The sequence below is a fragment of the Thermobia domestica genome, chromosome 5 (assembly GCF_964235325.1).
Source record: "Thermobia domestica chromosome 5, izTheDome1.hap1.1, whole genome shotgun sequence".
In the NCBI taxonomy this organism is placed as follows: domain Eukaryota; kingdom Metazoa; phylum Arthropoda; class Insecta; order Zygentoma; family Lepismatidae; genus Thermobia; species Thermobia domestica.
The window spans coordinates 144,093,571-144,115,928 of record NC_137458.1 but is presented as its reverse complement, the minus strand read 5'-3'; the positions used below and the strand labels follow the sequence as shown (position 1 = coordinate 144,115,928).

The 22,358-nt window shown below is 34.6% G+C and overlaps 1 protein-coding gene across 3 annotated transcripts in view; it reads right to left on the bottom strand.

The window, feature by feature from the left end:
• LOC145686146 (ATPase family gene 2 protein homolog A) overlaps window positions 1-21,213 on the bottom strand; it is a 66,919-nt gene extending 45,706 nt beyond the window's left edge. The window contains exons 1-2 of one of the 3 annotated variants that reach the window (XM_081759134.1): window positions 21,075-21,213; window positions 12,451-12,672 (exon numbers count right to left, since the gene is read on the bottom strand). In XM_081759134.1, the coding sequence (XP_081615260.1) occupies window positions 12,451-12,640 (190 nt within the window). In that variant the 5' untranslated portion in view covers window positions 12,641-12,672; window positions 21,075-21,213. Of the gene's footprint in view, window positions 1-12,450; window positions 12,673-20,623; window positions 20,847-20,967; window positions 21,045-21,074 lie in introns of those variants that run through there. The other 2 variants (XM_081759136.1, XM_081759135.1) reach the window with 2 other exon arrangements.
• Window positions 21,214-22,358: the final 1,145 nt, after the last annotated feature.

The window sequence follows — 22,358 nt, the reverse complement described above, 5'->3', positions numbered from 1 at the left end:
TAAGATCTGGCAATCTTAGTTCTATTTCACAAATGACAAATCCAGTTGTATGCAATATTCCATGTCATAGGCTTAAAATAGTATTCGAATCCGTCTTGGGTTTTATTCAAAGTGATAAGCTCGCACACAAAAAGCAAGAGTCTTATATTGAGTCTATGATTATACACGTAGAACGTTGTTGCCAACTGAGTAACAAATTTAACCATAAATGGGAACATAATATTCATTGTTAACAATGTATCTACTACACTTCACAGTGGAGAAACCTTGATGAATAATTTAACAGCGACAGTAACAAAGATCGTGACTCCTCGATAGAAAGCATTTTGTGTTTTGCAGCTTGCCAGTTGTGAAGCAGTTATTACAATTCAACGTGCGGTGCGTTTTGTAGTGAGTTTAATCGTGATCCCCCAAATGCTAACAACATTCGTCGATATCAGTATCCTGTGTAAGGGTGAAATATGCGATAACCAAGAGTGTCTGAGGAGAATGATGAGCGCGTTTGGTAGTGTTTCGTACGAAGTCTTAAAATGTCTGTTAGGAAGGCCACTCGTGAACTTGCAATGCCAGTGATGTCAGTATGCAAGCTCTTAAGGAAACACTTACATATGCGTCCCTACCACTTTAAATCCTACTGACTACGCTGTGCGCTCCAATTTCGCAGCTAAAATGTTACAGCAGAAAATGATGACTTTTCGATCGTATTATGTTCAATGATGAATGAATATTTCATCTTACTTGTTAGTGGTAAAGCCAACACGCACAATGTTAGAATCTCACTGTCAGAATCTGAAAATCCCCCATGAAGTCTTACAATGTGAACGAGACTCCCAAAAAGTTAATGCGTTTTGTGCTGTTTCCCAACGAAAAGTTTATGCATCGTTCTTTTTCACTGAAGATATCGTTACTGTAATGATTTATTTGGATATGCTCCGAGAATGGTTCTTTCTCCAACTGCAAGATGAACCAAAAACTTCCTTTGGCAACAAGATGGCGCACCTGCACATTGGCATCACTGTATACGAGATTGGTTCAATGATGCTGGTACTGACCGCTGGATTGGCTGCCATGGACCCTATGAGAGGGATTATTTCTGATGCCCTCCAAGGTCACCAGATCTCACCACATGCGATTTTTTTTCTTTGGAATTTTCTGAAGGACTGAGTTTACGTGCCTCCACTGCCTCCTAACCTGCCTGAGTTGTGAGACAGGATTCGAGGAGCTGTAGCTGCCATCACTCCAGATACGGTGATTGAAGTATGGGAGGAACTAGCCTACAGGTTAGATGTATGTCATGTGACAAACGGGGCTCACATTTAACATTTGTAAGGTAAACTAGAGATGGTAATCTTTCGTTTAACACGAATTTCGCTATTGTTAATTAAAGTGTGATTACCTTTAAAACTACCATATTTATTTATGCACATCCTGTATTCCCACACATTTGTTGTTCGTGTTTCACAGTAAAACTTTTCCTTTTATGGATGACTCGTAAATCTTCAGCACTAAAGAGAAAACGCTAAGATATACGGACTTCGAAAACAACAGAACACTGTATGACTTAATTTATTCAAATAGAAAATGCTACAAAAGCCTACACAAATGCTAGACAGAATTCCCTTTTATTTGGCAAGCAAGAATTCTCTGAAAGATTAATAATTTCCAGGTCCATTATAATGTTAAAAAGCAACTCTTTTTTCCAGGTAGGAGGTTCGTCATCCACTATGTGTACATATATACAGTGTGTGTAAATCTTGGATGGTTTTGCAAGACAAACTAATTTATTTTATAAAATATCCCCCACCAAATAGCCGGGTAAGGCAAAAAGAGAAATGGATTTTGAGAAGTAAAAATCTGTGCTTAGAATTCTCTGACTTTATAAGTTTTTCAAATTTCCGTGAAATTTCCTCACTTTTCCATGTTTCCCACGAACAATGCTAATATATATATATATATATATATATATATATATATATATATATATATATATATATATATATATATATATATATATATATATATATATATAACTACTTTTCAACGGCGACAATACACTACACGTAACTGAAGTGCCTTGATTTGCTATTGACTAGAATTAACGATTACAAATACCATTTTTACTATAACACAATAATGGAAAAGTAAGTCTCTAGGCTGGGTAGTAAAAACAATCGAAATACCTAATAATTAAGGAAAGGATTTTATTTATTTACTTTGAATGTTTTAAAAGAGTTATTTTGCTACTTAAACATACACAAAATTCTGTTACTAAAATTTTTTTTTTCTGAGGACATATTGATGCTTATTTTGTCATTTCTCTATGAAGAGAGCAATATCATTTCAATAAATGTTAGTTCATTTTTTCTTTTTTAAAAAAATATTTCTCCTCATTTTCAACTTTTATGTAAATGATATAATGAAACTTACGTTGTGTTACTTTTATTATGTACGGTACTAATCACTTTTTTAATTATTATTAATTGTTTCATGATTTGTGTACTTATTTTGAATTGTTTCACATATGAGAAACGGGTAGTCGATTAACTATCGGGGAAACTGTCAATACTGCTGCAAGGTATGAAAGATGGAGTCTGTTGACCAGAGACAACAGTGGCAGAGTATCAATGATAATGGCAGATGTACTTTTCTGGATGCAAAAGCAATTAAAATCTATCACAGAAAGCTAATGCCTACAGACAGTGTGACGGATGTCCAAAAAACTGCTAGCTATCAACGTCATGCTCTTGAATAAAAATGAGTGCACTTTAAGAGATGGGATATTCGAACATAGTTCGACGTCCACAACACACAGCTCAAAGAGAAAGTATGGAAAAGGGAAGCCCCACTGTACCTAAGAACTGTTTCCAGAAATTTGTGACGAGAAAGTATGCTGATCTTTCTCACAATATTCTCAGTAGCAGAGAAGTTGCAGTTCATGTAGGGAAGTTTGTGAACAGACATAGCGATCACTACAGAGGAATTAAGGGCAACCTCTAGACGGTTGCAACAGTACAAAAATACACGAACGTGTGTCAAGATAGAAACGTTTACGTGTCCAAGAATTTGCACGTGAGAAGAAGTGCAATAACTAATATTTATTCAAGACAGTACTAGACTAGATTGTATCTGGTCTATTAGGAACTGGCTTTATGAACATTTTCCACAGTAATATATGTAGTCCAAGTTCCAAGCCCAGACCACAACCACTTCAGATAACTTTCTATGAAGTTGAGCAAAGGAACAAGTGTTTCGGAGTAGACTTCGAGATGATGAAAACAAGATGTCATCTGGTGTACAACTGTGAGCAAAATAAATGACGCGTCTCTTTATTTTGAAGTTTTTTGAAAATATCTCCGTTTTCTTTATATGTTCGAAATTTTGGAAGGTTTCCCCAGCAGGACAGGTTAACAACAAACCCGTTTTTAATATTTGTGTTAGCTATTAGCTTAAAATAAATAAATTAGAAGCAAAAAACATTAAATCGACCGAAATCACGAGAATTACCAACTCTGCTAAAGTGGGAAATTTTCAAGAACGCGAGGGAATTCTGCTGTTCAACACGAAGCAGCGACATCTATGTCATTGAGAGAAATGTTGATCAAATCTACAAACGATCTACGAACTCCAAATATATGAATCTATACTAAGTATTAACATATAGATAGAGCAAACAGTGGAAATTGCCTATGGAAAAAGACGGATTGGTAGCACGATCGTAATGAAAAATCGTCTTTACGGTAGAACAGATTCAGTTCACGTAAGAAAACAAATAGCTCAGTTAGTTAGAGCAAGGAGTCTGTATGACGGAGTTAATTGGTTCGAATCCTCATAGGAGTGCAACTGTAATTTTTATTACTATGGTTATTTTATTTATTTTTTTTTATGTGGGAAACAATCAAATTGTAATATATCTGTAAAACTCATGACGATACAAAAAAAAATGTCGTTGTCGCACTTGCATTAGTGTCCCTAATTTTTGTTTGCAAACAGTTTCGTAATTATTTTCCCTGTGCTTACTGATCACAACATGCACAATGGTGCATAACGAATGTTTTCCAGTAAATGTTAATTCTAATTTGGAGAATTTTATAAAGTTTCACCATGTTTATCACTAGATAGTCTTCTATCTACTTTTTTGGGCACTTTGATAACAGATTTCCCTATTAAATGTTTAATTTTCCTTATATATATTTAATTACGGAAAAGTTTAACAATGTATTTGTTTTAAATTGAAATTGTTTTGAATTTACCACATGAGGTAAGTAGCCCGAAAGAGGAGAACTCAAGTAACTGATATTCTATGTAAAAGCAACCAATTTTAGATTGATGACGCTTCTTACCTTCAGCATTATTATTATTATTATTCCTGAATATGCCACCCTTACATAATGTAGTAACCTTAGACATCTTAGTTTGAAGTGCTTTCTTTAGTAATAATTTGAGCAACCACGTAACAAAGTTTAAAATGTAGGAGGGGCACGACGTTTTATTTTGCCCCTCTCTTTTCAGCACCCTTCCAAAAGAAAGTATTTAATCTCTGACAAGCAGGGCAGACAAAATGAATAAGAAATATATTTAGAGCATCCTTTCCTCCGTGAATGGAATATCACTTAGCATTTTTTATTCTACCGAAGATGACCCTAGGCCGTTATGGTTAGGTAACAAAAGAAATACGTAATATATTTATAGCGCCCCTTGACTGTAATATTATCACTTCTTTATTTGTTCGAGGGAGCCCTACACAACCAAGGGTGCAAAAAGAATAGGAAAAGTGTCTATAAAGATTACAAAACACTTTATATTTTGTCAGAAGCATGGCAGTGTATACACAGCATTGCTTTCGTTAACAAGTTTTTCACCCTTGTGAAACATGACTAAATAGTAGTTATGTTTAGCTTGACTTCATCTATCCCTTTGGTCATTATGTGACCGATAGATGACTAGATTTTGGGGTATCTTCTCCACCACCAGCAACTAGCGCTGGAAAATAAAAATAAATCTCATCTGAAAGATAATTCTACAACTAAAGCATGTGGGAAATGTAACTCATGGTATTTAGAAATCATAACTCATACTCAAATTAGCTTTTAAAAGTGCAGCAGATAAGGAAAGGAAAATTAAGTATAAGTGTAAATAGTCTGGCGTAGTCACTTATTGTTTCGACGAAATAAACTGTACCTTCTTCAAAGATAGTAACTCCATTCTTCTTTCCCTCTCGTTGGCTCGTTGCTGTTCTTACAACTCCAAACGAAGTGCCCCGAGAAACCCCACCATCCAGTTTTGTTTCCCGGACTGAGGCCTCAAACCACACCTCCTGATTTCCTCAATACCAAATATGGTCATTCCATAACTCACCTTCTCCTAACACCGTGTTCGTGACGTCACATGAGTCAAAACGTTTGAGAGTCGAAGACCTCACACGCTGGGGACTTCACCTCCTGATCCTGAATTGTACATTCTGAGGAATTTCAAGTGCAAAGCTAAACCTCAGCGAAAAGTAGAAAATACAAAATACACACTTAATAATCGTTGACGTAGTTACCAGACAATAACTTTTAGTTGAGGCAATAGAATGAGTCAGCTAGAGAAAAGCTAACTGGGCGCTCGAAATATTTACAAATAAGTTGAATGTGAGCAATGTCCTCAAACGCAGATTAGTGACACTGCCAAGAAATGGAAACGTAGCCAGACACAAGTAGAAATTTGATAAGTTGCACAAAGGTAGGAAAACAAACAAGGGTAGTGACTTTATATGAGGTTAAAGGAATCTGCTATTGCACTTATCTTTTAATAAAACACAAAGGTATACAAATATGCTTCTAGGAAGCTTGAGACTACATAATTGAACTTTCCGAGGAAAGAAAAAAAAATAATCCAGCGAAGTAGATGACGTAAATCCAAAAGTCTGTCGTTGGAATCGAACCAGGGACCTCCGACGTATAGTATCGTAACACTTGAGTCGCTTATAAAATTAGGCAGAATAAACTTTTGCCGATCATTGCTCTAGAGGGATTTGTCCAGGATCTTTTGGTGTCGGGCTAATAACGATGAGTATATTTATTTACATTACCGCTAAAGAAATAGCAAACTTTCTGAAAAGAACTTATAGGAAACATCAGATCCTCCTTATTTTTAGCCAGAGCCCATTCTGAAAAATTGCATCTGGTGTTCTGGGTGAAAGATCTATGGGATTATTAGAAAAATATGTATTCCCGTTTCCGCGCTGATGGTAGAATTTGTGAAACAGTTATTGAATTACGTTCGAAGCATAGGCGTAAACAGCGTCCCCGCAACCCTGTGGCGTGGGAACCGCACAAGGCTGCAAAGCCAAAAAAATATATAGAAAGTACGCAGGGGCGGACCAGGCCAAATTTTCCCCCGGGCAAAGTGACTTTTTGGCGCCCTCTTCCCCTAGTACTAGCCTATATTTTACATTTTATCATAGTGTTTTTAATATTTTAAACTCATTTTTCAAAAAGACATTCATTACCTAGGAAAACTTCACAAAGAATATGGCCCGCTATAAACAATACGAACTCCGCTCCCCCGCTTGACCTAGTGGCTAGCACGCCTGCCTTCTGTGGTCTCGGGTTCAATTCCTGGTGGGTTACTGTTGAACGATAAACGTGGTTCGGATTCCACTATAATCAGTATCCACATCTTCTTTGGCCATTAAGGCATAACCGTGGAATGTTAAACTCAAGCAAACAAACTAACAATACTTACTCTCCCTCCACTCTTTATTCTACATGCCATATCTCCATTTGTCGATACAGTCTCCTTAGTACTATGAAACTCTCTTCTTCCATGGTGAAATGAAAAAATATTATGTAATTGCCTCTACTTTACAAGAATATAAACCAAAAAAGTCAGTAGAAAACACATTATAAAATTTACTTTTTGAGGCTCGTTTTGGAGCCCCGGGCAGTTGCCGGCCCTTGGTCCACCCCTGAAAGTACGGACGCATAACTAGGGGCTGAAGAGAAGAGGTTAACCTTCATGTTATGCCACTGGTTTGACGTATTTGGAATGTTCAGTAACTGATCGGTTAGTGAAATAATTTCGACGGTTACTGATATTTAAAGTTTAGCTAAGACAAAGTTACCTAACCAAATACATTTGATATCGCGATGTCGCAATTTGATTTTTCCTCACATAAAAGAGACGAAACAATAGTAATAAAAGCCCTTGCTCGTACTGCGCTCGAATTAATAAACTAATTCGTTCAGATTAGTTGTTCTGACCAACTGAGTTTCGATTTCTTACGCGAAAGAAGTCTGTTATATTACGAGGCATGCTTTTCATTACGATCGTACTGTTAATTTATTCTTTCGATAGGTATTTCCACTGTTTGCTTTATCTATATAAATAAATGTATAGATTCATATATTAGGAGTCTTTGGGTAATGTGTGTAATAATTTCACGACAAATATACTTGCTTAAATGTATGCTATGATTGGCCCTGATTGTCTTTTCCTATGGAGTTCGGGAAACAAATACGTCAAAACTGTTCGAAGTAATACGAACACGGCTTAAGAACAGGGACGGAACTGGGTTATCACTCGATTGACCTTGAGGGCAAATCACCAAAGGGTAGCTATAAACAAAAATTCAGCATGCATTTCTGTGGAGTTCTGTTCAGTATTGCTATCTGCCAACATTTTACAAACCTCATCTTTCGATAGAGCGCAATGGCAAAGAACCAACGGGAAGGAATTCTTGCCCTTGTTAACGTGGGGTATCACCATGTCCAATAAAAATGTCGCGTCACCCTGAAGTGATATTTTATCGAAAATAACTAGTTTCCCATTATATATTCGAAGTTTCTGAGGGTTTCAAAATGAGGAAATATTACTGACAAACAAGGACGCATTTAGGGGTGGGTCCAGGGGGTCTGGACCCCCCTTTGAAATCCCAACTTTTCTGTAAATTTAACCTAATTTTGGGGGTTATTTTTAAAACTTATAATTTATCCTAATATTGAAGTCGCCCCCCCAAATAGATTTGGACCGCTCCCGAAATAAGTTCCTGCATACGTGCCTGCTTACAAATATATTTTCAATATATTCGTTAAATAATAAAGTAAAATAACTAAATTAGGAGCAAAAAGCTTCAACACGGGCTAACTTTTGTCCACTGCCAATATTGTTTGAAGGGATATTAATAACAAAAACTCCTAGTCAATGCTGAATCTTGGAACTTCACCCCGAACAGCAAGCATATTTTCGAAATACACTCAGCCCTAGCCAGAAGGCATTGTAAGCGAGTTACATTTGGCAACATCGCATGGAAACTAATGAATGCTGAATTGCATTCTAACCCGTTCCTCCTCCTCCTACTACTACTTTTGCTATGGATCTGTATAGTACAGGAGCAATCTTATTTTAATGAAAGGAGTTTAATGAAAATTTTAAAAAATAATCGTTAAATCACTTTTTGAATATTATTTTTAATCTTATTTTAACAAAAGAAGTGTTATACAAATAATAACTTTCTATAGGCAGGGTTTGAACCCACGCCAAAACCAATTTTCCTTACTATCATGTTGCGCTAGCTCAGTCGACTACGAGAGCCGACAGTAACTGGCGTTTACTTTGTGCTATATTTACGCCATGACTCGTGATGTCACCAACAGGATCACGATATAGACGTTATTATTTTTCCTACATTTCAGAACCCTCGAGATTTGATCATTGTCTACTCGGACTGAAATTGTCTTTTGGAACCAACATTTTAATATGAAGCCAAAAATTCCTTTAAAACAGATGAAAACTTTGAAAGTTTTAAGAATTTTAATATTTTTGCCTTTTACCATACGGGGGTCATAACATCTACACCGAAGAGCACCCGAGATTTGACCATTGATCACTCGGACTGAAATTCTCATTTGCAACCAGAACTTTAATATGAAGCCAAAAATTAAACTTTTACATCAATTTGAACTAAGTGGGTTCCGGTTCACCCCACTATATGTTTAGTTTAGTTAAGTGGTAATTTGTGACACCTTCACATCATCAAAAGAATCTTTCACTTCACCGCCTCTCCCAGGAGTCCGTGCTGGATCCGCCACTAGAATCAATAGACAATTCTCCTAATCTTTTTGTCACCCTTGATTGTGTAGGGGCTCCCTCGAACAAATAAAGAAGCAGTAATACCTAATATATAGCCCTTTCGTATTACAATCAAGGGGCCCTATATATTAGGTATTTCTTTAGTTACCTACCCCTAACCGCACAGGGCCATCTTCGGTAGAATAAAAATGCTACGTGATATTCCAATCATGAAGGGGGAGAGGATGCTGTAAATATATTTCTTATAATTTTGTCTGCCCTGCTTATCAGAAATTACTTTCTGTTGGGAGGGTACTGAAAGCACTTTAAACTAAGATGTCTAAGGTTACTACATTATGTAAGGGAGGCATATTCAGGATTATTATTATTATTATTATTATTATGTAGAATTTTAAGATGGGTGGTCATAGAGGAGGAAAAACAGGATTATTATTATTATTATTATTATTATTATTATTATTATTATGTAGAATTTTAAGATGGGTGGTCATAGAGGAGGAAAAACAGGATTTTTCTGTCTGACTCTCTAACGTAAAGATTATGTGCTGAAGGTAAGAAGCGTCATCAATCTAAAATTGGTTGCTTTTACGTAGGATATCAGTTACTTGAGTTCTCCTCCTTCGGGCTACTTACCTCATGGGGTAAATTCAAAACAATTTCAATTCAAAACAAATACATTGTTAAACTTTTCCGTAATTAAACATCTAGGGAAAATAATACATTTAATAGGGAAATCTGTTATCAAAGTGTCCAGACAAGTAGATAGAAGACTATTTAATGATAAACATTGTGAAACTTTATAAAAGTCTCAAATTAGAATTAACGTTTACTGGAAAACATTCATTATGCACCAGCGAGCATATTGTGAGCAGCGAGCACAGGGAAAATAATTACGAAACTGTTTGCAAACAAAATTAGGGACACTAATGCAAGTGCGACAAATTTTTTTTTTTTTTTTTTTTTGGTATCGTCATGAGTTTTACACATATGTTACAATTTGATTCTTTCCCACATAAAAAATAAATAAAATAACCATAGTAATAAAAATGACAGTTGTACCCCTGCGATTTTTCATTATGCTCGTGCTACCAATTCGTCCTTTTCCATAGGCAATTTCCACTATTTGCTCTATCTATACGTTAATACTTCGTATAGATTCATATATTTGGAGTTTGCAGATAATGCACGTAATAAGACACATTAGAAATGTTTCATTAAAAGTTTCGTTTGTAGATTTAATCAACATTTCTCTCAATGACATAGATGTCGCTGCTTCGTGTTGAACTGCAGAATTCCCTCGCGTTCTTGAAAATTTCCCACTTTAGCAGAGTTGGTAATTCTCGTAATTTCGGTCGATTTAATGTTTTTCGCTTCTAATTTGTTTATTTTAAGCTAATATCTAACACAAATATTAAAAACGGGTTTGTTGTCAACCTGTCCTCCTGGGGAAACCATCTAAAATTTCGAACATATAAAGAAAACGGAGATATTTTCAAAAAACTTCAAAATAAAGAGACGCGTCATTTATTTTGCTCATATTAGTACATATCAATCTTGTAAGAATGAGGTATAAAATATTCCTGTCCATTTAATGAAGCCAATATATAAATTAAGAGAATATATAAATTAAGAGCAAGTAATGGTATATAATAGACAACTTGTGAGATAAAAAAAAATGTTCGTTGTAATCTGTATTCTTTAGCAGGTACCAAATTTTACAATTAAGTTAATCTCTGATACATAGTTATAAACAACTTCACAACTTAAGTTTTATATTTCGCAGTTTATTTCGTAGAAAATACTAAAACATACATACACAAAATGAACTCTATCCTAAAATATCAATAAGCCAATATTTGTTTGTCGTTGGCTTGGAGTTAACCGTCCCTTTTCAATACTGTGGTTATATAAGATATACGAGCTTAATGTGGGACCTGAACCATATGAACTCCCACCGGGAATCGAACTTAGGTTTCCCCACACCGAAGACGTGTATGCTACACATATAGCCAAGAGGGAACACACCCATTTATTGTTTCACCACAAGGATGTAGATATTGCATGACAAAATCAGGTAAAACTCAATACGAAGCAAGATCCCACATAAAGATGTAGACCACATTTTTGTATTGTGGTGCACACTTTTGATGTAGAATACATTTTTTATTTAACATACTTTATTTTTACGTCATACGCATACATGATGATAATGGCATCACATGCCAAAACTACTGAAGTAAGAGAGAAACAATACAAAGAAATTTATTATTTTTTTTTATTGCGCCTCATTTCTGTTAACTAAAAATACCGAAATTCAGAGTGAAAAAGTACGATTGGGGTGCGAATCAAATTCTTTGAATTTCATTGAAGGACATGGTGTAAGATATTCCTTATATATATATATATATATATATATATATATATAGGATAAGGGACACTAATTTGCTTTTGATCCATCAACAAACTGAACCATATCTGCGAGTACTATCGCGAACGCCAACTAAGGAACTTCAACATAGTGTGGTGAAAAACACCATACACTCAACATATTGGTTGTTACAATCAGCGCTTATTGAGGAAATTAAAACGAAAGAAAAATTCATTTTAAAAGAGACTTTTTCAAGTTTCTATAAGAATCAAAATTACCTCAGTATGCATCAGTACTCAGATTTTATCGGAAGGATACAAATATTTTTGATTAATGCTGTTTAGATGTCAAAAGAGCTTAAGTTTGAAATTCAATTTGTTTATTTATTCCTAGAATTAAATATTTTAATCAATTTGGAGTAGTACGCCTACTCTACTAATTCTTTCCTTTATTTGACTACAGTACCATAGACTGAACTCATCCTCAAGTACATTAACTTCGCTTAGTGCTCGGCCAATTTCCTCCTAGTGTAGTTTTTCTGAAATCCGGATATATATCATACTAAGACAATCAGAGGAAATGGAAAATAGCTTCACAAAGAAACAGCAGCTAATACATGTCAATTACAGAGAATAAGTGACGGAAAAAAAAAAGACCAAAATACTGATACCTAAATATTTCAAATAGAAGACTATAAATTTACTTAAACGAATACATGTGCCTTAAATTTGGGTTGTTTATTAATATGGGGAGAGAATGGGAACGTCAGGAACTTGACCACTTGCTCCATCACAATTAATATTGCTGATCAAATGGGCCTGCACTATAGACTGCCATCAAGCGCAAAAGTTCTAAAAAAGAAACCAACGCTAGAAGGTAAAGGACAAAATAAAGGTAGATAAAACAAAAACACATATGCGTTATTTCATATTTCATGACATAACATAGTCATATTTCCTTTGATTCGTACATGATCGTACTTTAGTTCTCAAGATAGTATTAAAACTCACCTTCTGATTTTAATTCCTGAATCACACCGTGCAACACCTTCTGCTTTATGTAACCATAAGTTAATTGCCCTTTTCTCGGAGGTGGACACGAAGATTCTGCATGTTGAGGCAAGTCCTTGGTCGTCAAAAGAACTTGACAGGAATCGCACAAATGCCAAGACGATACCGACTTTCGTCCTCGCGGAGGCATTTTCGGCTTCCTTTAACTGAATTCACTCATGTCTGAAATTAATGACATAAGAATTATATTTATTCCACAAACGCAAGTATAAGTAACAGCACAAGTTTTGGTGCATAAAACAAAAAGATAAAAACTGAAATTTTTAATATCACGATTATGCCATTTAGGTTAGGGTTAGCACGTTCTGAAGTAACAAAATGATGACACAATTGTACTTAGAATGTACTGTTCTCCTTGCCTAACTAATACGCCGGCCTGAAAGCATATAGGCACAATAACAAGAAACAATCATGTTATCCTTAGATTTCACCATTTAAATATTTAGATAAGACAATATCGTTACGAACTACTAGTATAGTAAAGTATGCGGATGGAAATTTCTTTCTCAAATGCTGACGTAATTTAAGTTAGAGGAGATGAACAACTAATGAAATGCATGATTATGAAAAAAAAAAAAAAAAAAGTGAAATGAGAATGTGGGAAGAAACGGGAAATCCAAGAAAAAAACACAGATACTATGATGTTCACCACAAACTTACATGACATGGAATCGAGAGCACTTGCTCCTGAGCCTCCGTATTACCGTGCATCAAATAAAATTATGATGAAATGAAATGATAAAGTTACAGCTACTAAAATCAGTATTTTAAAAGAATTATGCTTGCCTTGTACAGGTGTTATGCTAAAGAACACTTATTATACTGAATTGAGCTATAAAACTGAAATACATAGAAACAATAGGCCCTTGCCTTACTTTCACACGTCATCTTAATTTCTAAGTTTCCCAGGAAACTCGACTTTTCCATAAAACATTTTAAGACCGAGTTACTCTGAAATATGTTCTTAAAATTACTGTTAGTTCATGAAAATAGGGTCAATTTTAGGATACTTATTTATAATATGTTTTCACAAGAAAAAGTGAAATCGTTCTTTCCTTTGACTAATTTCTACCCCAAACAATATAAATGAATCTCTAATCCCAAAGAAACATTCATAAAAAATCGGATAATCTTTTCGGGGAACTCTCATTATTTATTTAATTATGGGGAAGCGTGCTAAGTCAACTAACTATTAAACGATTTCAATTTTAAGTTATGGGGATAAAGGGTTCATGACATTTGTGCGCGGCCGTTTGGGCGCAAAATCTTTTATCCAAATAGGTTTACCTACCTATATATATGTCATAGTGAATTTCATAACTAGAGCCTGGTTGTTTAGGCTCTGGGAATTTCGGAACTCTTCCACAAATAATTTTGCAAAAACTAAAAAACAGAATCTTTAACACAGCAAAGTTTCTGCAAGTCATGCACAATTTGTCTCTATCAGTTGAAAAAAAATAGGAAGGAACTGAAGCAGACTCTCGACTATCCGGGTCGCGATATCCGTACTCTGTACTGGTTTAGTTTTAAAAGAAATTTTCTTTTAATAAAATAAGAGATGTAATAAAGAAATGTAATTTGTGTATTAAAAAAAAAAAAAAAAAAAAACTTTTTCATCAATGTTTAGTTATTTTAAAGATGAAACTATGTATTTATACTGCACCGTGTATTTGATTCTTTCAGTCAGACATCATAGAATTTATCTTAAAATGTGTACAATACTGTACATATTTTCATTTCTACACTTTCATTTTCTATAATAAATTATTAAAACGCATGATACAAGAGTAACAGCATTATTTCCAATAAGGATGTGGAATCTGTATGATAGAGTTTTCAAAGACCATAGTCAAGAACGAACACTACGCCGAAGCAGTCATCGTGGACTGTAATTAGAGCTCCAAATGGGCCATCCGTCGATTTAACGCTTTTTTGATGCACTTAGGAGCAATGTTGCCAACGAGTTTGCACAAAATCCCGCTAATTTGAAAACCAAAACCGCCAGAATTCCACCAAAAATATCGCGAGCTACAAATATTGGTAAAAATCCCGCAACACCTGAAAAAACTGCATATTTTAATTAATTCCAATCTATGCACTAAAAACATTAAAACACAGAAGTACTTACTACTAATTCATTAATGGAGCTAATTCATCCTCCGATTCGTCGTCTTCAACTTGTACATTGGAGTACGTTGCTCTTGTCATAGCATTAATATTTTGCAATATGGAAATAGATAAAAAGAAATCATGGCAGCACTTCCAGAGTCGTCTCAACCCTGCACGAGTAGTAAGAATAACGTCAACCATCTCTCTTCCCATTCGATTTCGATGTTTCGGCTTCACGAGATTGAGCTGGCTAAAAGCTCTCTCTATTTCTGCATGTGACCATGGTAAAACAAGGAGACACAAAGCGAGATTACAAAGTGCATGAAGAGGGTTTTCTCCGGTGCATCCTTATATTTTTGAAGTTCACTACAAAACGCTGTACAATTTTCCGTTCTTTTCCACTCAACTACCGTCAGTTTTTGCCATTGAAAGTCAATTTTTGTTATGGTATCCTTAGGAAAGCCCATGAGTTCCGCCAAAGGAATAATCGGATCCTTTAACACCTTCAAACAGTTTTCTGGTGCGAACATTGAAATATTTCTCAATATTTCAACATTTGCAGGTAAACGCTGTTGAAGCTGTGATACCAGCTTAACAATAAAATTCGCACATCTTTCCCTAATTGTGCTTTCATTTTCAATCGTAAGTCCACCAGCCGTTTTTAGTTGTCCTATTCTTTTCTCAACATCATAACCCAGATTAGGTTTGAAACTCACATAGTTTTTAATATTCTCCGTTAACAAATTAACTGGACAATTTGGTACAACTATTGTTTTTGCCAGTCCTTCAATAAGCAAGACAAGATCTTGCAGTAGCTTACTTCGGTCAACAGAGTTCAATTGAAAAGACTGATTTGCGTGTTGGGTTTCTGCTAAGATAGAATTAAAAAAAAAAAAAAAAAAAAAAAAAATACACTTCATTATTCGGATCACTGTACATTTAGAAAAGCAATTCAGATGTGTAGCACTTTTCACTATTCCGCACTATTTGAAAATGCGTTTTAACTCTAGCCATTGCGCAAGAATCCGTTTCACTGCTATTTCTATTGATAACCACCTAGTATGGAACACTTGTTCAATTTTAAGTGGATTAGACCCTTCATTTATAGTTCTGTACAGTTCTGTGTACACTTGTTGCCGGAGAGGTGATCGAACAAACCAATTATAAGTTTCGGAAATCATAAATTCCAAACATCGAAGAGGTTTCTGTGCAATTCAGATTAGTTTGATTGGAGGATATACTTATTATTCGGGAGTGATTCAAAGGCCGCCTTGGACACAGCTAGTTGTACAGAATGACAAACAAAACGAGATGATTGATTTCCTTTTTTTTAAAAAAAAAAAAAATTGGTACACACCATTGTTAACTCCCACCATGACATTAGCGTTATCAGTCCCTAAACCGCGTAGTTTCTTCAAATCAAGCCCGAAATCTTTCAAAGCTACTTTTAGTACCTTCACAATTGAATTAGCATCAGCCGATTGTAACTCGTACATTTCTAAGTAGACACGACAGTAGAACGTGTATCAGAATAGTAAATGATACATAAACCTAGCTGTTTGACTTCACCAATATCTGTTGATTAATCAGGAAGAATATTATAGTCACTGTCACCAATGTCTTTCCGAAGGCTCTCCTTAAAGTATGGAGATAAGATATTCTTGATCATAGCACTACACTTACTACGATGTAAGTGTACCTCTTTTACCTGGATATAGCGTTTGCACAATTCACTAAGAAGGTCAATGCTTCTAATAGAACAATGACACGCGGTAAATAAAGCCAACCCTGCCTCGACTCGAGCAATGTCAAAAGAAAAGTTTGTCACCGGTAATTTTATTTTCTTTTGTCTATTTGAACTAAGAGGTTCAGCTGCACTTACGTGTTTTTTAGTTTTGCTATGTGCTATAAGATCACAAAATTTTGCTTTCAAATTGCACTTAACAGTCTTTGCATCGAGATACCGTACGATCTTCCTCAACTTCCAACACCCAGTCTTTCAAATTTGGATCATTTAGCCAGTCTTTTCTAAATTTTTGAGAATAACTTGCTCTTGTTCGTCCCCATGTTACACCACACAATGACAATTGTAGTCGAGAAACACTAAAAGTACAAGTCCGCACAAACCGGAAAAACAAACGACCGACCACAGAACTGTCAACTAACAACTATTAATTGACGGGAAGCAGTGATGAAAATTTTCCGATTCATAAAAACATACTCCAATTATTCCTACATCGTTGTATAGCCGTGACGTGAGGTGGAAAATTTTCTTCTATACTTTTCCGGAAAATTTTCCGTTCTTCATAAATATCAGTGATCAAGTAACATTCCTCAGTATTCATAAATTGATTAAATTCATGTATAGAAATGTTAAAAATTGAAAGATTGTTTAAAGAATCTGAAAATTTTCATGGCTCAGTCAATTTTCAGTACTATGTAGGAACAAGTGAAACAATTTTTCATGAATCGAAGAATTTTCTGTTCTATACAACGATGAAAATTTTCCGGAAAATTTTCCAATTCATTAAAGATACTCCACTTATCCTACATCGTTGTTTAGCCGTGATGTGAGGTGGAAAATTTTCTTCTATGTTTTTCCGGAAAATTTTCCGTTAACAAATATCAATGATCAAGTAACAGTTCCTCAGTGTTCATAAAATTGATTGAAATCATGCATAAAAATGTTAAAAAGTGAAAGATCGTTTAAAGAATCTGAAAATTTACATGGCTCACACAATATTCAGTACTATGTAGGAACAAGTGAAACAATGTTTCATAAATCGAAATAGTTTGTGTCTTTTATGGAAAAATTGAAGAACATTTCATGAGTCGGAAAATTTTCATCATTTTGAAGCAAAAAGTAAAACAACTTTTTGTGAATTGGAAAGTTTTATTGCTCTGTAGAAACAAATGTGAGGAATTTTCATGAATCTGAAAATTTTCATCACGATGTAGAAGCAAGTGAAAACACTTTTCATAATTCGGACAGTTTTGGATATTATGTATAGTGATGTTAGGTGGAAAATTTTCCACTACATCCGCTTGTTTCTACATCGTGATGAAAATTTTCCGATCTATGAAAATTCCTTTCACTTGTTTCTACAGAGCAATAAAACTTTCCGATTCACAAAAAGTTGTTTTACTTATTGCTTCAAAATGATGAAAATTTTCCGACTCATAAAATGTTCTTCAATTTTTCCATACAAGACACAAAATATTTCGATTTATGAAACATTGTGTGAATATTGTGTGAGCCATGTAAATTTTCAGATTCTTTAAACGATCTTTCACTTTTTAACATTTTTATGCATGATTTCAATCAATTTTATGAATACTGAGGAACTGTTACTTGATCACTTATATTTGTTAAGAACGGAAAATTTTCCGGAAAAATATAGAAGAAAATTTTCCACCTCACATCACGGCTAAACAACGACATATGAATACGTGGAGTATGTTTTTATGAATCGGAAAATTTTCCGGAAAATTTTCATCGCTGTACAGGACAGACAATTCTTCGATTCATGATAATTGTTTCACTTGTTCCTACATAGTACTGAAAATTGTGTGAACCATGAAAATTTTCAGATTCTTTAAACGATCTTTCACTTTTTAACCTTTCTATACATAAATTCAATCAATTTTATGAATACTGAGGAATTGTTACTTGATCACTGATATTTGTTAACAACGGAAAAATGTAGAAGAAAATTTTCCACCGCACATCACGGCTAAACAACGATGTAGGAATAATTGGAGTATGTTTTTATAAATCGGAAAATTTTCCGTTTCAAAATTTTCCGGAAATTTTCATCACTGTACAGGACAGACAATTCTTCGATTCATGAAAAACTGTTTCACTTGTTCCTACATAGTACTGAAAATTGTGTGAGCCATGAAAATTTTCAGATTCTTTAAACGATCTTTCACTTTTTAACATTTTTATACATGATTTCAATCAATTTTATGATTGCTGAGGAATTGTTACTTGATTACTGATATTTTTTTTAGAACGGAAAATTTTCCACCTCACATCACTAACGGGAAGTGGTAGCGGGAACAGAATCCTCATTCGAACAAAATTAGACCATCTCGGATGCTTAATTCGGAACGATCATATCCAGTGAAGGAACGAAAGGGACGAACATACGTCGCGATTAAACGGGATTGTCCCGTTGATTTCGAAAAAAGAGAACATTGTCACATACCACGTCCCGAGAGCAACATTGCCACATACCACTTCTATTGTACACAGGTAATTCGCAAGCATCTGTAATACACTCGTACAATACCTTGATAAGAAAAATACAACAGTAACACATATTATCAAAAACTAACATGTTTTGAAATACGCTGCAATTCTTTTTTTTTCTTTTTTTTTTAAAGCTGGATTTCCCGCTGCCAGCCAATTCTCACCGCTAGACACGATCGTAAAACCACCAGATTTAGCGGGAAACCGCTGCCGTTGGCAACACTGCTTAGGACACAAAAAAGCGGGACTTACTGTACGATGCAACGTTTCGAGAAGAAGAATCGCCCAAGAAACGAAGAAAATATATTCAGACAGATGAAAGGATTTACTGTATTGTACACAATTTTGAAACTGTTGACATTGTAGAATAGTTGCGGGCTTTGGCCCATAATTCCGTCATGGAATGATAATGTCATGATTAGTGTAACACAAGACAAAAATAAATTGTTCAATATCTATATTATATTTCACTGTTGTTTCCTCTCCAATTATCTCTGTTGTAAATATAGCAATACACGGTAGTACAATGTTATTAATAGCTATGAAGTTATGAATATCCAAAATGCCTATTCCTTTACGTTAGAGATGATATAAAGGTAACTTCACTGAAGTTTATGGTTATAGTTAAGGAGCCGTACTTCCCATTTAGGGAAGGACGAGAAACGCCATACTTTCAGGCATTATTCATTGACTATCTAGGATGTTAAAAAGTAGGTAATAGACTGAGTTCTTGCCCTTCTACTTAGGGTGTTTAGGTAGTGCAACAGTAAGATGTATCCTCGTGCACGGGAGATGAGAAGTAGCTGTTCTTAACTATTACCAAGTTTATTTTGGGGTGTCATAGGATACCTACAGCAAATTTTATTTCAGTCCAATAAAGATTCATGCTTAAAAAAGGAAAAACACTGTGGATCATGATCTCCGATTTTCCTGAAATTAGGATATGTTATTCTAGAAACAAAATAATTAGACTGGTATACGTTGCTTTTTTTTCGTTCCGCGTTATACAAAAATTTACTTGAACTAAACCAAGCATTTAATGCAACTGAGACTTTCAGTGATTGTTTACCATAGGTCATACTATAATGTAAACGGCTTTGTGCCCAAACGTCCTGCTCCGGGGGATAAGTGGGAACCTTTAAAGATATACGTCATATTGTACCAAAATCCAATACTTTAATTTTTTCCGAAAGTTATTGTATTTCCGCTACTTTCGGACGCATCCCCGCGCTACCGCGCCGGTTCAACGGTTTCACCCCAACCTAAATTGGTGACATGAAATTTGTTTTTAGTGGCGACCTAGCACAGGTTGGTTTATACCTTTGCCACTGTACTTTTTACAGGATATTTCCGGATGCTGTATTTATACGCAAATCTTAAAAGAATTGTAAATTTTCAACAAGTACTTCTGGTGGCTCAGTTGAACTTCACGTAGGTTATAAAATGTGGTGTATTTCTATGTTGGCTAGCGCAAATCTTTTAAACAATACGGGAATTAATAAAGGAATTATAAATTTTCATCAATTATTTCGAATGGTGTGCCTAAACTTGGCCTACACGCTTAATATTATCATTTCGTTTTTTAAGCAGTAATTCACTGAACACAAGAACGTATTTTAACACTATATATTTATGCATTATTGGGTAATAGTGTCTCATATTTGCATATTTTGAAATTGGCACTAAATATAAAATTATATATAAAATAGTAATAATATGTACTAGTATATACCCTAATTATCCTCCTACCTTACAACATATCAAATATTACATCTAGATGTAAAATAAAATTAGATTTTGCCGCACTTCAATGTCCTGGCGTGCACTGACAACTCACTTGAAGAGAGGTTCCGCAACACTTAACCTTTGATATATTCAACCATGATATCTGTGTTGAAAATTGTACCCTGCAGTGAAGGACAATTGACATTATTGATTCAAGACTATTGCCAAAAATAGCACAATCTGACATGTATGCTGTCAATCAATATGTTAGAACACGCACCAAACAGCGTCATCCGACGTCTTCTTTGCAGATATTTTCCCGTTTAAAACAAATGATACAACGCACGAAGTTATGAATAAAAACTTACAGGAGTTGATAATTCTATTTTCCCACTGAGGAGAAAAGAGAATGATTAATTACGTGGAATTGCAATAAATAAATATCTATAATGAGATAAATAACACTATCTCTTACCTTAAAAAAAACACCATCTGCATCATTTTCGCCTCGCGATGCTCTTGTGTTCACTGCAGTATGGAAACAACTGACAAGCGGCGAGCGTAACAGAAATCAAGGATAATGCGCCTAAATATTTATTGTAGTTGGTTATTTCATTTTATTCAAAGTAATATGATTAATTATTTTTGTTTCTTTAAAATTCATATTTTTAAATATATCTTAACAAATAAGAGGATCAAAATATTATTCACGAGATGTGTTTGAAAGTGTCTAGTCATTTTTTTTATTTATTTATTTTTATTTATTTATTTTTTTTTTTTTGTTTATAACAATTATTGGATAATAAATATAGTTGCCTCAGTTTCGATAGCTACAACCTAAAATTGTCTTATGTGTACTTTAAAATGAGGATTTATGTATCGGAAACTAAATGCACCACGTGTAAAATTATTCCCTTATCGGGTTGCCATAATGACTGAATTTGAATTTTTCTTCTTTTTTTTTCTAACTTTCGAGCAAGTATAATGATCGTGGGGAAAATCGAAAAGAGATTTTAACTGATTTGAACATTTCATAGCCCCTACATAGGGTAATGTGTGGCAATGTGTGACACGGGTTCAGAAAAATGCTGTAAAAATCCACTACACACATTGAACTGAAACTTTACTGGAAACTTATAAGACATGTCTTTGTTATATAATGAAGCCATTCACTTGTACAAAATCTTAGCACATGTTTTAAATAATATAGTTCTGCGATTAGCGCTTGTTACCTCACAGCGTGGGTCAAGGAGCTACAACTATTCTTATTACTAACTTCATACTTATTTTTAAAACTATGAATTACACATTCTCGAAAGAAATTGGTTTTACTTTCTTAAATATGGTTTAAAGATGGCTATGAAGTTTTATAGTATTATTTTACAAATCAATAATATTTTTTGCATATGAAAGTGTCAAATCCAAGTTCTGTATACAATGGAAATGAAAACACTGTCTCAAATCACAATAATTTCACTCTGTAAAAGTCACAAACATAACCCAAGCTTGAGCTTCCCGTGGTGCACTTCTAATTGGTCCACAAATTGCGAGAAAAGTATTTGATCGACATTTCTTTGGATTTGCTGTTTCACCAGGAATCTCCATAAACCAAATTCTCTGTCCGTTTATTTGATACTTTCTCAGGTTTCTTCTTAATGGGCTCCTTTCTGGTTCTCGTCAAATCTTGTCAAATTTAAAATCTTCTGGATTATTTAACTTTCTCCTTGAACATTTCTTTTAAGTGTTTCTTGCCTCGTGA